This window comes from Argiope bruennichi, chromosome 4 (genome assembly GCF_947563725.1).
Source record: "Argiope bruennichi chromosome 4, qqArgBrue1.1, whole genome shotgun sequence".
NCBI classification, from domain to species: Eukaryota; Metazoa; Arthropoda; class Arachnida; order Araneae; family Araneidae; genus Argiope; species Argiope bruennichi.
This window is the reverse complement of record NC_079154.1, coordinates 142,122,457-142,140,605: the sequence shown is the minus strand read 5'-3', so window position 1 is coordinate 142,140,605 and position 18,149 is coordinate 142,122,457. Positions and strand designations below refer to the sequence as shown.

The window sequence follows — 18,149 nt, the reverse complement described above, 5'->3', positions numbered from 1 at the left end:
TATGGTGTAGCTGGAATGCCTTTCCAGCTTTTATTATTATTATTCTTTACTAGAAAAAAAAATTAACTGTACCTCCCAACAATACCACCAGTTTTTTGCTTCATTGCACTACTTCTTAATTGCATACTGCTTAAATTGCAGCTACACCACTGATATACAATTTCTCAACTCTAATCGTGACTCATTGGCTAATTTTTAATCAATAGAAATAAACATAGGCATTTGGAAAAATGCTTTAATTGGATTAAAGAATTATTTTTATATTGTTTGAATTAAAAGTAGTCCTATTAGTCATACAAAATATTTTTGTTTCTACATTTTAGTTTAAAAAAAAAACAAACTACTACTTTTTTGCAACTAAAATCGAGCGAGCTGTGGAGTTTTCAATGTATTTTAAGATAATCAACTGTCGCACTGAGCTCTTTGATTAGATCTTCTTCAATGACCTAAAATTTTCTAAAATGGTAATATTCACAGCTGATCGATCCATTTTATTCTGAGAAATGCAGAAATAAGTTAACATTTTTAAAAGTTATGTTGTTATAAGATTGATCTCCGTTAGACAAGTTCCTTTTGCACTATAAACAGAACCTATGTAAGAATAGCACGATTTTAAAAAAAACTGATAATTGGCTGGAATAATGGACATGGAATCTTCTCAGTGAACCAGCCGGTAGTCAAAGGCGAATGATTTTGGAGGAAAAAAGAAAGGTACGACTAAAACTGAGTGAGTTATGAAAATTTAAATATTACTATCTTATAAAAATTCTATAAATTACTATCTATAACATTTAGATTTCTTAAGTTTTTTTTAAGTATATTAATTGTTTGAAACAGAATAGAATAATAGCTATTTATATCCTTTAAATCCTTTTGAAAGTAAATTAAAAACTGAATTTTATGATAAATGAGGGAAATTTTTATTGAAATATTGCATAAATTATGAAAATTATTCTGTAATGCACGTAAGATTTCAATGTCGAACCATTTTGTTTTCTGCACTCATATTTAAAAAAAAAATAGTTGATAAAAAATGTTTTTGTATTAATTGAAGTTTAATCACTTCCACTTAAGTTCAAATTTTACGGGAGCTGATAGAAAGCGAAAGAGATACATCGCACAATGATTAGAATGGCTTAAAACTTCTATAATAATCTGAGTTATATGACTATCAAAATTTGAAGATTAAAAATCTTGCTGAAGAAGTTAAGATACTATAGTACATAAAATATTTAATTAAAAATTTTAGCGAATATTATTTCTGACGAATCAGCTGGTCAAAGGCGGCTAGTTAGTAAATATGCTAATAGACTGAATTTAGAATACAATATACTTTAAGGTATATTTCTGTCTGAATGTATTATTTTGGAACTCAGTGTTTCGTTTTACCATTTATATTACATAATATTATTATATTAGATTATATTATTAATAAGAGGGGAGAAGGAAAAGTTTCACAAATGATTAAAAGAGACAACAAATGTACTTTTAATTTTTTAGAAATTATGGAATATATTCGATTTTCCTAGTCTTTGGACAAGAAGCTCATTTGAGATTTCGATAGCCGTTAACCCTAACCATAACTTTTTTTAAATAAAAGATTTTGTGTAAAACTTCCATGATTCAAAACAGTTAAAAATTTCAGATTAGTTATTTAAACAGGTCCTTTGATCTAGGAAGGAATGTAGATAACACAATTGGAAAATGTTGTGTGCTTAATTGTCAAACAAAAGAATTTGTAAAAAAAAAAACAAAAAAACTGTGAATTATAAAATACTAGCACTTTATCAAATATAATTGGATAGGTTCCTATTTATTTCATTATGCTCAATTTTTTTATTGCAATATTTACAATCTGTACAGATAAATTTGGGTACAGACGTGGATGCCATCAACGATGATAAATAAAAACGTATGCATTTTTACAAAGTTACCGAAATAATAAATTAACCTAAAATAAATCTTAACATATTGATTAAGTTGAAAATACGTTTTAATGAGTAACTAAATTGGTTGATTTATGAAAACAGTGACCACATAATGTGAATTGCCTAGGAAACTACATAAAGCATTACTGATTCTCAAATAATAGGGATAATTCCATGAAAAAAAATGCATTCTTAGTCCTCCTCTCAATACTCATTCGAGTTTCCTTTCTAATAAACAGTCAAACAGCGTTTAATTGGCGTGCTCGACCCCCGTTGTATGTCTCAAATTTCGAATGTGCAACATGAAGAAAATCAATATCCCTAGACAGGATTTTTCTGATACTGTCCAAAGATTAACAGTTCATTTCAAATTTCAGAGCTTTGTACTAAGGATTTTTATGAAGAGAATATTCATAGTCAAACAATTCTTCCTTGAGATTTTTAACTACTCTGAGATTGAAATATGCATGTCTACGAACATGAAGAGCTGGAAGGGATGACATTTGGTATGCAGTTTTTACGTTCAAATTGTACTGTAGATTTCCGCTAAATTTTAGAGGAAGTCTGTCTGCCTGCCCATGAACTCAAAAATGCTTCGAGTTAACAAATATTTGATATTTCTTCTACGATTTTATAACAAAATTTTTTTAATTGATTGAAATTTGTCAAAACATATTTAAGTATTTAAATACATGTCATAGAGGGAACATTTGATAAAAATTTCGGGTCGATAACCACGTTATTTTTCGAAAAATTTAACTATTTCGGAAGGAATGGAGGGTCGAAAAAAGACTGATGTGCTCTCCTATGTGAATTAAAAGACTGAAATAAATTCATATTTTAATAGTGTTGTGTATAATTTCAAATGGCTTAGTTATGGTCATTATTCAGAAGATATTTTTACTGCAGCGTTATCTATACTTATAATAAAGCTCAATGTGTGTGTGTGTGTGTTGGCGCTCTACAGGCCAGGTCATTTGAGATACAGCTACCAAATTTGGTACATGCATACCTTAGAGGTCGGGAATGTGCACCTGGGGTCCCTTTTTTTGAAATTTTAATTATTAATTAAAAACTAACTTTCCCGCCAAAAAATCTTCTATTTTCCCCACCGCCAACTTTTCCGCCAAAAAAATCTTCTATTTTCCCCACCACCAAATGAGTACAGCTTCAGTTTTTTTTTCTCCCAACAGTAAAGAGGCTAGGGTTAAAATTTTTCGGCGGATTATTTCAAACGATTCTGTTTATTTTCTTAATGTTTGGTGCATTTAAAATGAAACATTGTTAATGAATCCATGTTTCAGATTCATTCTGAAGTACTTTTGAATTAAAATAACACAGAATAAAGGAAATTAAAATTGTATAATCTGCATAGCATTACCCCAACTGGCGTAGAAAAATGCACGCATTTGCGTTAGCGTAACTGGCGAAGAAAATTCACGCATGCGCATTGCGTTGCCATGACAACCATTATCAACGGATGATTTAAATTATTTTTAGGTTAGTTGCATGCTTTTGTAAGTAAATTGTATTTATGTTAGTTATATATTTTTTGTATATGCTTATAGTTTTAAGTACATCGTTTTTTAAGTAGTTTTTAAACCTGTTTTCGACCGATTATTTTAAACGATTCATTTTATTTTCTTAGTGTTTGATGCATTTAAAATGAAACATTGTTAATGAATCGAACTGTTCATGATGAATCTGAGAAAATTTTGTTGACAAATTCTTGAGACATTACATAAATTAAGAAAGATATGCTTTAGTGCCCATAAAGTTTAAACGCTCAGTGACTCTATTATCGGTAATCATATTATTAAAAAAAATGCTTTGTTTCAGTAAAAAATATTATTATATTAATTTCAGATTAATCATTTACACTTTAATTTAAAGCATAAATTCTACGAGGGGTAACAGAAAATGAGAGAGATACATATCACGTTATGACTGAAGGCCTTTATAATATTATGAGTAAATTATATGACTATCAAAATTTGAAGTTTTAAAATATTTTGCTGAAGAATCTATTAAAGCTGGAATTGCGTAAAATATTTAATGGTACGACCGGAGTTTAAGCCGGTGCTTTGCGCAATTTTTAAAAATCGCCAACAACGGCCTTGCGAAATGTTCAAAAGCAAAGGAGCAGATGTTCAATTATAGTGCATAATAAAGATTGCCAGCTTTGGCGCGTTATCGCAACTTGGCGAAGATGGGGGTTAAACTCCGATTCAACCTATTTAATTATTAAAATTTAAACGAACATTAAGATTGGCGAACCGGCTGGTCGCCAAAGGCGGCTAGTCTATTAATAAACTCTATTTCATGCCCAGAATTCTTTTCCACTTCTGCTGTAGAATCACACGAAAAAGAGTAGTGAAGAGAAAGATCAAAACAGAACGAAAAGAGCTTTTAACAGGACTTTAAAAAGTAGACATTTAATATATAAGCGGCTTAGTATTCCATTCATAATTTATCCTATAAATAGTCGGGACCTTTAGATTTATTTTCTGTAATTAAGTTTCGGGTTGTGTCCCTCCTACGGAATCAATATTTGTTAAATTAAGTGATTAATAAATAAATTAGTTATAAACATTCAATATTTGTGTGCTGCCATCGAAAACCACTCGAGCCCTCAAGTGAAAAACTTCATTTTTGCAAATGCAGAACAAGTCGTGAAAGAGTGCCCCAAGGCGTGCTTAGCACTTACTCCGCTCGTGCGTGTTCCATCGCTGTGAGCACAGCTGCGCTTCCTCATTCGTCCGCGTGGTCATGGAACTGACACAGCGCTACGTTCCCGAAGCGGAGTACGAAGCCATCCCGGGGAACGCTGAGGGTCCCTGGTGCCGGCGGAGGAAGTATCTCGCGGGAACAGCCCTCGTTGTGAGTACGCTCCTCGATCTTCCATTGGAAGTTCATCCTTCATTTCATTTCGATTTCTAACAGTTTATTTTGAAAATTATAATTAATTGAAGTCTTTAAAAAGAAAATAAGTTCTAATTTTTGGCAGTCAAAGTTTTTTTTTAAAGATGCGAAATTCAGGATTAGGAAATCAAGCCAGATATCAATGTGAATATGTTGATTTGAAATAGCCAAAACATTTATTTTGTCTTATTAATATTTCTGAAACCTGTTTTTGCGATTTTCTTTTATTTAAAAAATATTCAAAACGGAACTACTTAATTTTAATGATCTTTTGAAATTGAAATTCACTCTGAAAATGGCTGTGTTCACATTCCAAAATATAAATACATATTTAAGCTGCCTTTCAAGGGTTTGAAGAAATTTTGTATCCCTTTTTTAATAATTTATACAAAAAAAAATTATTTTTATTACGTTTTTGAAAATCATTTGATAACTAACTCTCTGTAATTTCTGAAAAAGTACGAGATGTTAAAATTCTTTGATAAAAAGAATTTTTCCATTTTATTTACAACAAAAAAGTTTGTGCATTGTAATATCTAATATAAAAGATTCTTTTATGTTAAAGGTAATATGTATTCTATTTTTCTTTTTTATTATTAGGCATATTGTTAGCAGCATCGAGGAATTAAGCAAAGTAGACAAAAAGAGACTGCATGAGAGCAAGCATTAAGTAATAAAAGTCTTCAAGAAAGACATTTACTGAAATTTAACAGAACAACCATTTGTTTTTGCCGCCTGATAAATGTATACAATCTTTTATATAATACTTTAATTTCAAGTTGAGTATTTAAAGTTAAAGAAAGTAAATCCTGAAGAGTAGCTCAGAAATTAAAATGAAGTTTGAATTCATGAAAAGAGAAAATAATTAAGAATGCTGATAGTTTTAATTTATTTCATGGATATATGCTGATTTAATATGTAATAATTTTAACCTCTGTTGTAATTATCTATAATATGTTTTACAAATGTTGAAGTATTTGTCATGATTAATTAAATAATTAATTTTTATGAGTGAAAAGTACTAAAATAATTTCAGTTTGGAACTAAGTCACTTTAACAATATTTCCTGGGCGAATTCAATTGGAAGAAACCATAAGAGCATAATTTTTTTTAAGTTTCTTTCTCTTCTTTACAGCTTTTTTATATTAATAACTATTTTGTTTTGTAATTAATCTATTAAATTTCTTTTACTTTTCTTTGGTATCCTACCCTGCATATTCATTCATATGCAGTAATGCACGATTCATTTATATACTTTTACTGTACACTTCAGGTAATATCCTGTTTGCTGTGGCATCATGCTTTTGTCCCTTCAAGAGGCTTCATTAGGTCGGCGCATTTTGCACATGTCTTAAGTCGAATTTGTCTACTTATTTTCTTGTTCGTAATGACTTTGTTTCCGGAGAAGAATCTATGCAGGAAATGGGAACGAACTGAAAAGATCGTTTCACATTCTATGGAAAAAAAAAAAAAAAAAAAAAGAACACTGGCGTATAAAGTATTTTATGGAAATTAAAAAAGTGTCGGGGAAAAAAATCCATCAAAACTCAAGACCGTTTCTAGAATTAAATCACATAATCGTATGATAGTACTGGCATGGCGGTGCAGCTGAAACGTCGGAATAACTGTATCGTCAAAAACAAATAGATGAGGTAGAAAACATTTCACTCAAAGAGAAGAGGGCGGGGGGGGGAGAGGAGATAATGGAAGTTTTTTTTTTTTTTAGATCAAGCAGTTTCTATAAAAGCAAGTAGAGGCACATTTAATTTCTGATAAAAATAATTTTTAAAAACTTAGCATAATATACTAAAATGCATAATTTTATATTTCATTTATTTTCTATTTTTAATATTTATTTATTTAATAATCTGTGAGCAGATACAAGAGCTGTAGCATGACATAAGAGACATCTATTCAAAGTACACTCATGACAGTCAGAACTCAATGAAACACTTGTTCACTGCAACGTTTCTCTTCATTTTTGTTCACCATCACCTGTTTCTTTCCTACTCTGGTGCGAGTCTAGACACACGAGCGAACCAAGGAATTTCCCCATCGCCGATTTCTGCGATAATTTTTTTAAAAATTACTTCTGCCTGTTGCCTTAACCCTTACTACTGTCTTCTTCTTTCATGGTCTGCATTAGGATGGAACGAAAAAAATCAATTTTTGATTTGTAATAGTGCGTAAAAGTTGCCTTTTGGTATAGATAAGATAAATAAAAATTATAAAAAATATTAGGTGCATCAAGGATGTTAAAATTCTATAAAAACGTACTTTTTGCAATTTTTTAAGGATTTTTAAGTGCCTCGATTATGAAATAAAAAGTTTTCATCAGACATTGTCATAAGAATAAAAGTATAAAAGCAGTTTTATTATTTTACTGGCATGCCACTGAGTCGTTGCCGGAGTGGATGGTATTGAGGTAAGGGGGAGAAATCTGGTCTTCGTCCGGTGACAAGGACAGAGCTGGTTTCAAATCAGTAGCTTTGCCAAATTCAGTTGAGCCTCCTCCGTTCTATTGTGCAACTGATTAACGTAACTGATTTGTTAGTTTGTGTTTGTGTGCTTCGCTGTGTGTAAAAATGGCTCAGTCTAAATGAGCGAAGACAAAACAAATATCGGAGTCTTCTATTTTTGAGAAATTTAGTGATTTGCTTGAAGTTGAACGCACTACTGACGAATCTAGTGCTACTATTATATTAAACATAACCTCAAAATTGGTTCAGAGAAGGATCCTTCTGTAAACGAAATATGTGACACTTTTAGTTCCCATAATGGAACAAATATGGCCAAGAGCTTCTATTCCCGTTGCTTCTAGCTAAAGAATTTCACAAATGAGAAAAGCTTATCATGCTAAACACAGACATTTATTAAAGTCTGAAAGCAGAAAATGTTCAAATAAGTTTAATTCCAACCTCACAGAATTTAGAGAAGAAGCTAGACGTTTATTTGATATTGCTGACTTGTATAAAAGAAAAAAAAAAGTGGCAGTTATGAAATAAAACGATTCTAAACGATCAATGCTCTAACAGGAAAATGGTTATAGGTAATATTGATATTGCTACCACAAGCGCTTTGGAAAAGAAAAAGTAAAGAACTACAGAGAATAGTTAAATTTAATCAAGAACAGTCAAAAAATACCAGTGCATCAGAAACGATTACTGGCGATAATGACAACGCTGAAGAACAACAGTGTTCTTTACAAAAAGAGGCAAGTAAACCAAATCCATCAAATAGGCAAGAAGCTATAAAACTATCAAATACCTGTACGGTTTAATCTGTATAAATCAAAATTTTACACACAAGGGATCTGAAGCTGAACCAAACAGTGTAGGGGATTCGGTTATCGACTTTTTTTGTCACATGCAAACAGTGGAAAGAGCTGTGAGACTGGTGGCCGAATCTGCTCAAAATGTCTGTTGTTCAACCGCAAGAGAAGGATACATAAGAGCAAAAATTGACTTACGTGTGAATATGTCAAAATTTTAATTTAAAAAAACAACGGTTTAACGTGGCAGTGAAGTAGAAACAAACATTTTGCAGCTGTAACAATTGTAATCATTAAAGATGCAGAAATAAAAAAGCAAAATTGGACATAAAAAGTGTTTTTATTATTATTATACTTTGTAATTAATAATTTTTTCCAATTGTAATGCTTATATATGTATTTAAAATTATCTTTTTTAACACTATATGAATAAAAAATTCATAAAAATATTTTATCAAAGTTAGAATAATTTTTCAATTTTTTTGCAAACTTTAAGTTCTTTTCGGCACCTCAAAATATTGTTGTATTTGCAACCAGAATTTTTAAAAATTCTTTTTGAACCTAAAAGCTAATTTGTCACCATTATTGTCAAACTAAAATCCAAGAAAAAGCTTTAAAGGCCCTTTTTAAAAATTTCCATTTTTTCGATCTTTTTACAAATTTCATGTTTTTGCGGCACTTCAAGATAATGCAATATTACAACCAAATTTTTTAATATTGTTTTTGAACCTAAAAGACAACTTTTCCGCACTATTACCAAAAAAAAAAAAAAAAAAGCAAATTTCGTTTCGCCCTAGTGTGCATGTTTCTGGTCCCAGGTCCTTTTTTTCCTCTTTTCGGCAAACGCGCTACCTTGGCTCATATATGAAAATTAAACAAACCATTGCATCATAATTAAACTAACGTCAGTAAATTGCTATCTGTGCGTATCAAATAGAGTGCATTAACTGATTGTTTAGTTGGAGTTTTATGAAGCAGGAGCCAGACTTGGTTAGATTGTGCCAAACGTATAGTAAGGGTTATAAACATAAGTTAATCCTTAACTGGGGAGGTGCGGTATCTTAGATAGCTAAGGATGGACTTTCAGTCATCCCTACTCTATTTTTAGTTCAATCGAATGGATTGATCCTGTAGCTTCCTACTTTATGATCTTCACTACAAGTGCACTTTTTCAACCGGTTTCAGAGAATGCTTTTTAATGACAAGGTAAATATATCAACAATTTCATTGTGTGAAGTTTGCGAGACCGCACTCCCTTTTAGCGTTTCAGTATTATATGAAGCGTAGTAGATGCCTTAAAACTTGGTTCTCAAAATATCATCAAACCTACTGATCCTCGTTAGGAAGCAAAGCTCCAGACACTTTTAAATGAAGCAGAAAGTTATTTTAGTGATGAGGATAATTGTACAGAAGATTTTTTCGATGAAGGATCCCGCTGATTTTACTGATTTTGATATGTATGCTCAAATATAATTAATTTTTTTTAATGATAAGGTATTTTGATAAATTTCTAAAATATATTAGTATACCAAGAGAAATATCTACAGAATTTACAGGCTGATACTAGTACTTAACCTGTATGTTTAAAATACTTTGGAAAACCGTGCTACGAATGCTCACAAGGATGCCAATAAAAAAAAAGGTCAATTTTAAAAAAAAATTCATATAATTGTTAAATTTTCCATTATATTTTTTTATATACCTTTGTATACTTAAAAAATAAATATGATTTAAAAAGAAAAAAAAAACTGATATGTTTTTTAGGAATATCATTTGTTATAATTTGAGAACAAAATATATGTCCAAATGCAATGACTTTTTTCTATGATATATCATTAAAAAAATAATTGTTAACACTTTAACATGCTGTGAGAATAATTTTTGTGCGATAATTAATTCATGAGGTATTCACGAAAAACAGAGCAAAAATATCGAAATTTGCTCAGTTTTAAATATCTGAAGAAATAATTAAAGTCATAAAAGTACATTTGATTTAAAAACAGATCCCAGAGCAGTGAAGGCAATTTCTAATTCTGCCATTATTCACCATTTCGAAACAAATCTTGCGCCAAACAGAAACAGACAAATATGCATTTTCTCTTTAATATTATGCATTGTTATTATTACAGAATCTTCATTTTTTCTTACTCCCAACCAGATGGAAAGAATACATTTGGAATCAAAATTCAATTAAACTGAATCGATTATCTTATAATTAGGTTCTAAAAATATTGAAAAATTGTATTGCTAACTAGGGCTTACACAAATGATAAATTTAAAAAAAAATTAGCATATCAAGAAGTACGAGAAAATTCGATTATAAAATTCAATAAGACAAATTAAGTTCAATAAAAGTGTGTGTGACAATGTAAACCTAATATAACAAAGCCTAAAAATATTATATGACAAAAATACAAGTGTAAAAATAAAGGCTTTTTTTTTTCAAGAATAACTGCGATATGGGAAAGAATATGAACAGAGTTTTAAAAAAAATCCCCCGATTACAGGAAGGAAAATTCTTGGGAAATGAATTTATAATACATTCTTGGATATTGATTGAAAGTTAACTTAGATTACAAATGGGATTAAAATTCCATTTTATTTAGAATAATTCTATCAGAATTTCGCAATTTTATGGTATTGTTTTGACATCAATAAATATAAAAAAATATATGAAGGTAACAGCAACGGCTTTTGTTTAATCAATACCCAATAGCAATAGAATATATTCAAATTTCGGAGCTCTAAATGATCGTTTAATATGTTGATTTAGTTACAAATGATTTCACAGTTAGGAAAATTAAGAAGTGATAAAAGATAAAAATAAATACATTTTAAGCATTTTTTATTTAGTGTAATAAAAAGTAAATTTTTTCGTCCAAAATTAAGTTATATAATAATCACAGACGATGTAATCATAAGCAAGATCTTCTTTTCGTATTGGCGAGTGTCTTTCCAGCAATGCTCCAGAGGGTGATCACAAAACACATTTGATTATGTGATGCAACCAACTACTTACAAAAATTTGCTGGGTTTGCGACTAACACATCCATAATGGTAGATTCCCTACCTGCCTCTACAGCCACCTGTATCTGCTTTTCCGTTTATTTGTCTGCAGCTGAATGCTCCATACGCTATACGAAGGCCATTTTTTATGTCTGATGAATCGTGATTTTATTTCATTGCTTCGAACTTTCATTGGCGAGTCCGAATAATTTGCGTTCAGATACGCAGTAAAAATACATAAAATATTTTATCGACTCAATAACGAAAAAAAATTCTGATGTGGCCAGTATGAATCAAGTAGCGTCCCAACTAACAGTTTAAGGGGGAGTCACTCTCAAGAATGAAGTCTGAAGTTTTCTGGGGAGTTTTGAGGATCAGTGCGACGTGTCAAGCTGGCCAGGAATAAGGAATCTGGATCCATATGACTTTCTTTTTGAATGCAAAACCAGAAACGGCACTTTCATATTTTAGTGAATTCATTTCGATGGAAATAGAAAAAAATAGGGATGCAAATCGTTACTTAAAGCTTGTGTGACTCCTAACCATCCATATTAAATTTGCTCCACGCTTCGACGATATAACATAACCTGTTTTTTAATCTAATTTAAATCTTAACTGCTTTGCTAATTTTTATTTTAAATTATCCCAAAGTAATTCATTTAAAAATGTATTTCTTATTTCTTAATCCAAATCCCACTTTTTTATTGAGTTACTTCTAACATGCGCTCTAGAAAATGTATAACTATTGCCATTTCGCTCCTTCATTTCTGAGCGAAAGGATAAAAATCCCTAACATTCCTTTCAAAGATATCTAAGATCCAAAATCTGTAGGTGTCAAATCCCTAGCAATATCTCGTGGTAAAATCATTAAGGGAAAAATGTCCGACTTTCCGATTGTATCGGGATATAGGCAGACGCGCCGTCTTATCGTTTCTCCCCTATACAAATGATGGTTCCCATGGTGGAACTCGGGTGCTCAGTGAGTAAGTGAATTTTATTGTAAAAGTTTATTCCTTTCTGCCACGTTTCGAAACATTTCGTTTACACACGCACGTACGCGCAGAGAAGGAGAGAGAATATTTTACAACTTTGATAATACGATACACTCCCGAGTATCCGGTTCCGACTGTCTATTCCAAAACATTGGAAGCAGGCAACTGCTATGATCCTTGCGTGTCGTGTACAAAATACAGTTTGTTGTTGCCCATCCCCCTTGGATTGAATACCAATTCAAACCAAGACAAGAGGTCTGGGAAAGAGGGGTGGAGTAGCTTCTAAGGGTAAAGACCCCTGAGCACCCGAGGGCAGAAGTCTGACTTAGCTCATATGAAGATGACACTCACATACTCGCTTGCACTACCCCTTTTTACAGGGGGGCTCTTTCATAACCTCACCGATAGAACACAGGGTAAAGAACAACCATGCTACAACCAGGACTCGAACCTGGGACGCCCAGACCACGAGGAAGACGCGCTACGCGTAGGTCAGGACGCCAGCTAAAACACAGGCTGTGACAGGAAAAGAGCAGTGCTCTGCTCGTTGTTCATTGTTTCGTGAGTGTGTAACGGACCTCATTTGTTGCCGCTATTCCTGATTATAACTTCACCGTACATATAGTGTTCTTGAGGTATGCTTAACGTTTTTTTAGGTGCACCACAGTGAAGGTTACAGAATTTAGGATAAAATGTGAACAGTTTATATGCTTTAGCTTACTTTTTCTCTAATAAATTCTTGAAACGGGCAATGCAGTATATAAACTACCTATACAGAGCCTTCTATTTTAACTCGACACGTTACCGGCAACTACTTCTATGAATAACCGGGCCGCGGCCGCGTTCTACGTGGCTAAATGGAGGGCTCAATAAGAAGTGAGAAAATACATATTATAACAATAATTTTTGGTATAAAAACTTTGTCTTCTGATATTGGTGGGCAAAAAAATGGATTGATAGAGCTCCGGCTTTTTCGTTATCCGGCCTGCCCTTCTGACACATTAGGCCGGATACTCGGGACTGTACTGTATATATTATTTATAGTGTACTGTATTGTACTCTTCTTTAGACACACTATCTTGATCTGACTGTATAGAATGTATTAAGTCCAGTATTTAAAACAATGACTTTAACATGTGAATCCCCGATAGTATACTGATTGTTCATCAATAAAGTTCTTTTGATTTTTTTAAAGAATATTGAATATAAGGCTCAATTATAAAATCAAACCAATTCATTAAATATTTGTAACTTGCCAGTCCCGATAAAAGTTTTAAAAAAATCAAACGTTCATTTATAGCCCGATCAGAAATGATCCACCTTACGTTTGTATTGATTCCAGATTACCAAATAGTGTCTAAGATTTGGGGCCATGACCGCTTCTTAGTCCCAGTCACATAAAGAATATAACTGAGCATACCATCTACATAGTCATAAATCTAATATGCTTTGCACGCCTGACTTCTGTGCACTTGCAAATTGTTTCACGATTTGAATTTCATCACTCATTCGTGAAGGAAGAACTTTTTGTGCAAATTATGATCATATGTTTGGCTTAATTCATTTGACTCAACTGCATCAGCATTGCACTCTGTGCATAACGATTTTTATATTTACAGAAGTTTAGTTTAGTTATGTTAACGTCCTGTTTTAAAGCAACACTAGGGCTATTTTGGGACGGACCTCGTATCATTTTGAACCGCGATCAGATGACGAAGACGACACCTGAACAAAGAATTATTATAAATGCATTCACATCATTGCACTGCCTTTTAATTTTGTGTGTATACGTCGCTCCGTATTTAATATCAATAATCTAGTAAAATGCTAAATTGATTATGTCAAAGTCTATTCAACAAGATATTTCTATCCGTAATAACGCATGCAATGCATATCTTATTTTGAACTGTTACTTGAAGCACTTCAAGAGTCACCGTATCTGTCATGCTCATGTCGTTAATTCTCTGATCTGCTCCGAGATTCTAAAATGTAAACAATATTTGCGAAGCCAGCAAAAAACAAAATAAAATAAATTCATTTCTCACGTACGCCGAAATTTTATCTATTGAACTCATCTCTAAATAAGCACATTTGGCGGTTTTTTTTCTCCCGTTCTCATAAACGCCCTTTGTTCGAAGCCGTAAGTTTGTCTCACCAACCCTCTGACTGCTGCTCTGCAATTTTTTTAAAATCACTATTTAGATGCAATATTTGCCAATAAGTTTAAATATTTTTCAAACAAAATGAACCAATATTATATGCTGCACGATAAAAATCTGTAATCGTGAAAGTAAACACACTAAACTGCGAAATACGCGGGATGTAATAGAAAATGAACTGATTGCCAACGCGCGGAAATCGGAGGGTCAGCGGCTGGAGGGTTAAATACAATTACTACAGTTTTTACTTCTTTCTTTTTTATTTATTTGAAAATGTGACGTTAGTCATTCTGTTATGAATTTTTTTTTCCTCCTCCGATAAGTTTTTTTATTTCTATTTTTTTGATGAGTGTTCCGTTGCGAAACTTTGCAGCAAGTACTCAGATTACATTTTTGCTCTATCGAATACTAAGTGCGGAGAAAATAAGTCGTAAACGCCTGAAATTTCGAACTTGCCATTTTGACGAATCACCACGTTTTAGACTTCCTTGAATGTGCAAAACGTATTTTCGCAAAATGTTTGTCTATCTATCTGACAAAAAAACGCTTTAAGCTAGACTGATGAAATTTGGTGTATGCTCTTTACAAAAAATTTATAGATTTCCATCAAAATGTGAGCAAAATCTATTTAAAAGAAATTTGCCTGTCCGAATATAAATTAACACGATAATTTTAAAATGAAGAGAACTATATGGATAGAATTCTGGGCAAAGATATAACCTCTACATTGTAGACCCTATTAAATTTTGAGCCAAATATATTAAAGGATTGACTGTCTGTCAGTCTGTATTTTCAGAAGCATGTAAACACGATAAATCAAAATAACAATGACTGAACTATATCAAATTTGGTATGCGATTTTGTGACTGCAGTTGCCACATTTTGGTTTCAGTCGGTCGGGAGAAAACACAAATTCACTTTTTTGAGAGAGAATGCGAAAATGTTTCGGAGGGGTCACTCCCACTCATCTATAAGAAGCATTCGTGGAAAAAACAATTGATAATTTCTACCACTGCATAAAACACGCACGCGGCTTAACAACGTAAGTATCTCACTTGCATATTGAAATTTAAAAGATAGCGAGAATAACTTCCAAAATATTATGAAGGCGAAATAATTTTTACATTATCTTAAAATTGAAAAAAATTGTCTTTTCAACAATACCAATTTAATTGTCGCACAAATATTTCCTGAATTTCAGCAATTAAAAATATATATTTTGCTAATTTTTAATAATAAATTACATTGCTACCTTGTTATTCAAACGGTTTTCTCTGTTTCATCAAATAATTAATCGCGTGTTTTTCTTCCATGATTGAGAGCTAAAGATGGATGAGTTTGTTTGATACTTGTACAGTTTATAAGACGAATAAAAAAGTGATGTTAGAAGACAGATTTTTATTTTTAGTAACGCTATGTTGCTATGGGACTGGTTTCCATCAGAAAGGTTCGTATACACAAAAAACAGAACACATAATGTATGATAATTTGGGGGGCATGAATTTATATTAAAATGATTTATTTGATAATCAGTATTCCCAGCGAACTAGCTGGTAGCTGGAGGCAGTCTCTATTAATAACAAAGATCTCTAATAATGCGTGTGTACTGATGCTCTGCAAGCCAGACCATTTGATCTAGAGCTACCAAACTTGGTATGTATGTATTTATGTATAAATATGTATATATATTGGAAGATGAAAATGCGCATTTCGGAGCAATTTTTAAAAAAATTTTAATTAAAATTTAATTAACTGAAATTCAAACATATTTCAAGAGTATTCCACAACAATTTCACAAAATATTGTAATGTAAAAATTATTTTTACATCCATTTAATATTCAAAAATGAATGATCGTTGGATAAATCAATTTAAAAGAAATATTCTACGCATATTTTCCAATAAAAAACATAAGGATTCTGAACAAATGTCAGATGTATCCGGAATGATAATGGAAAAATATGAAAAAATCTGGTTGCTCTAACAAAGTCACTATTGAAAAAATGTATATAAAAATATTTTTAGATAAATATATATATTTAATAAAAGTTGCTATTAAATGTGCAGGCCTTTTTTTGTTGTTGTGAGAAATACTTTCACGTCCTTTAAGCAAATCATTATTGATAGAGTGCAAATGACTTTATAAAGTACATAAAGGTTGTCACAATTAATCATGAAGTTTTTTTGATGCTAAAATCATTAATATGCGCTCTATACAAACGCTGCAGTTTTAAAAGTTATTGTAAAGGGGATCATAAGTTCTCATCAGTATTTCAAATGATGTTATCATGCTGTTTTATTCTTAATTTTCGGATTTTTTAAACGCTTTATGCATCATTTTTAACGATGTTTTGCATTATCTTAATAAAAATCAAATCAATTTCTTTGTTCTGTCAAATCGGTAGTTCTGTGTTAAAAACACGAGTGTAAAATCCATTTTAAATCTTTCGGTTCTATTCATATAAGTTTCTTTCCTATGCAAAAATGCAGTCCATTTTCATCGCCCAATTTTTTTTTTTTTTTAAAGTTCAATTATTTTTTTTTCTATATTTTTCGTTTCTTCAAATAAATTTACTCTTTAGAGAGTTTAGCTCAGTTACTTCGATAAATTTAGATTTTAGTTTTTTAATTTGTGTTTCCCTTGCAAAAAAATGGTCTTCTCTGTTGGTTATGTTATTCTTTTATTTGTGTGTTGCGGTCTTTGAGGCTCCATTAGTAGGCCGGGATCCGTCATTGCTGCAATTTTCAATTAAATATTTTATGTCATTTCCTCTTCATAATTCCGCAATAAATGAATTTTGATAGACATGGATTATTTCAAAAGCCTTATATTGTTTGGTTTACTATGCTACGCGTCTCCTTAGTTTTTGATCCTCTTATTTGAAATTTGAACTTTCATCTGAAGTGGAAATATTCAACTGAGACCAATACAAAAATTTTCTTGCAAAAGCTATTTAAAAATAGTCATTGTATAAGATTATTTTGTTATTGCTTATTTTTAGAAATCGTCGCTGTCAGAAAATTTCAAAAAGTTTTTAAAAATATACTTAAAACAAAAACCTACTCATCAGCTTTACTCATAACAAAGAAGAATGTTTGTGTTGGTGCTCTGCACTCCAGACGCTTTCACCTGCGGTGACCAAATGTCGCGCGAGTCTACTTTGGAAAAAGTGTGGAAACGTACACATCGGAAAGATTTTTTTTTAAAAAAATTAATTAGAATTTTAAAAAAATTTAGCTGTTTTTTTTTTTTTCTCACGATAACATCCGAAATTATTATTATGCAAAAATAAAATTTACAGTATTTTAAAATTTAAAATCTATCTTTTTGATGATACTAATTTAATGACCGTGAAATGTGTCGTGAATGTTGTCCATTTTTTAAATATAATTATTGCCGGATTTCAAAAACTAGTTTACTTAATATCCCTATAATCCAAACCGTTTTCATTACTTCATCCAACATTCAATACTGTGATTTTTTCCTTTCTTGAAAGCCAAGAAAGAAGAGACCAGTATAACATCTGTATAGTTTACAAGACGAATTAAAAAGTAAAGTTACAGTACTGCGACATTTAGAAGACAGCTGGACATTTATTTATTCTTTTAAATGAATAACGGGAATGGGTCTCCATTCGAAGGTCTCCTGGACACGCATGCAAGAAAGTTAAAATAATGTGACTTGAGGGACTGACAACTTGATGGAATCATGGCCATTGTAATGATTCAGCTTCTTCCTGGGTGACCACTGTGACATTCCTTTTTCCCACACTCGATAATTTACATTCCGGGCCATTCTTCATCAACGAAACTCCCACAGTGTTAAGTGCCTCCAGATTGCCAAATGGAAGACCCTCCTTTTAAGTACGGTC

The 18,149-nt window shown here is 31.6% G+C and overlaps 1 protein-coding gene across 1 annotated transcript in view; it reads left to right on the top strand.

Moving 5' to 3' along the window:
• The first annotated feature begins 4,659 nt into the window (after window positions 1–4,659).
• Window positions 4,660–18,149, top strand: part of LOC129966482 (ectonucleotide pyrophosphatase/phosphodiesterase family member 3-like) — a 94,586-nt gene continuing 81,096 nt past the window's right edge. Inside the window, exon 1 of the mRNA XM_056080910.1 lies at window positions 4,660–4,808. Within this exon, the coding sequence (XP_055936885.1) occupies window positions 4,698–4,808 (111 nt within the window). The 5' untranslated portion in view covers window positions 4,660–4,697. The remainder of the gene's footprint in view (window positions 4,809–18,149) is intronic.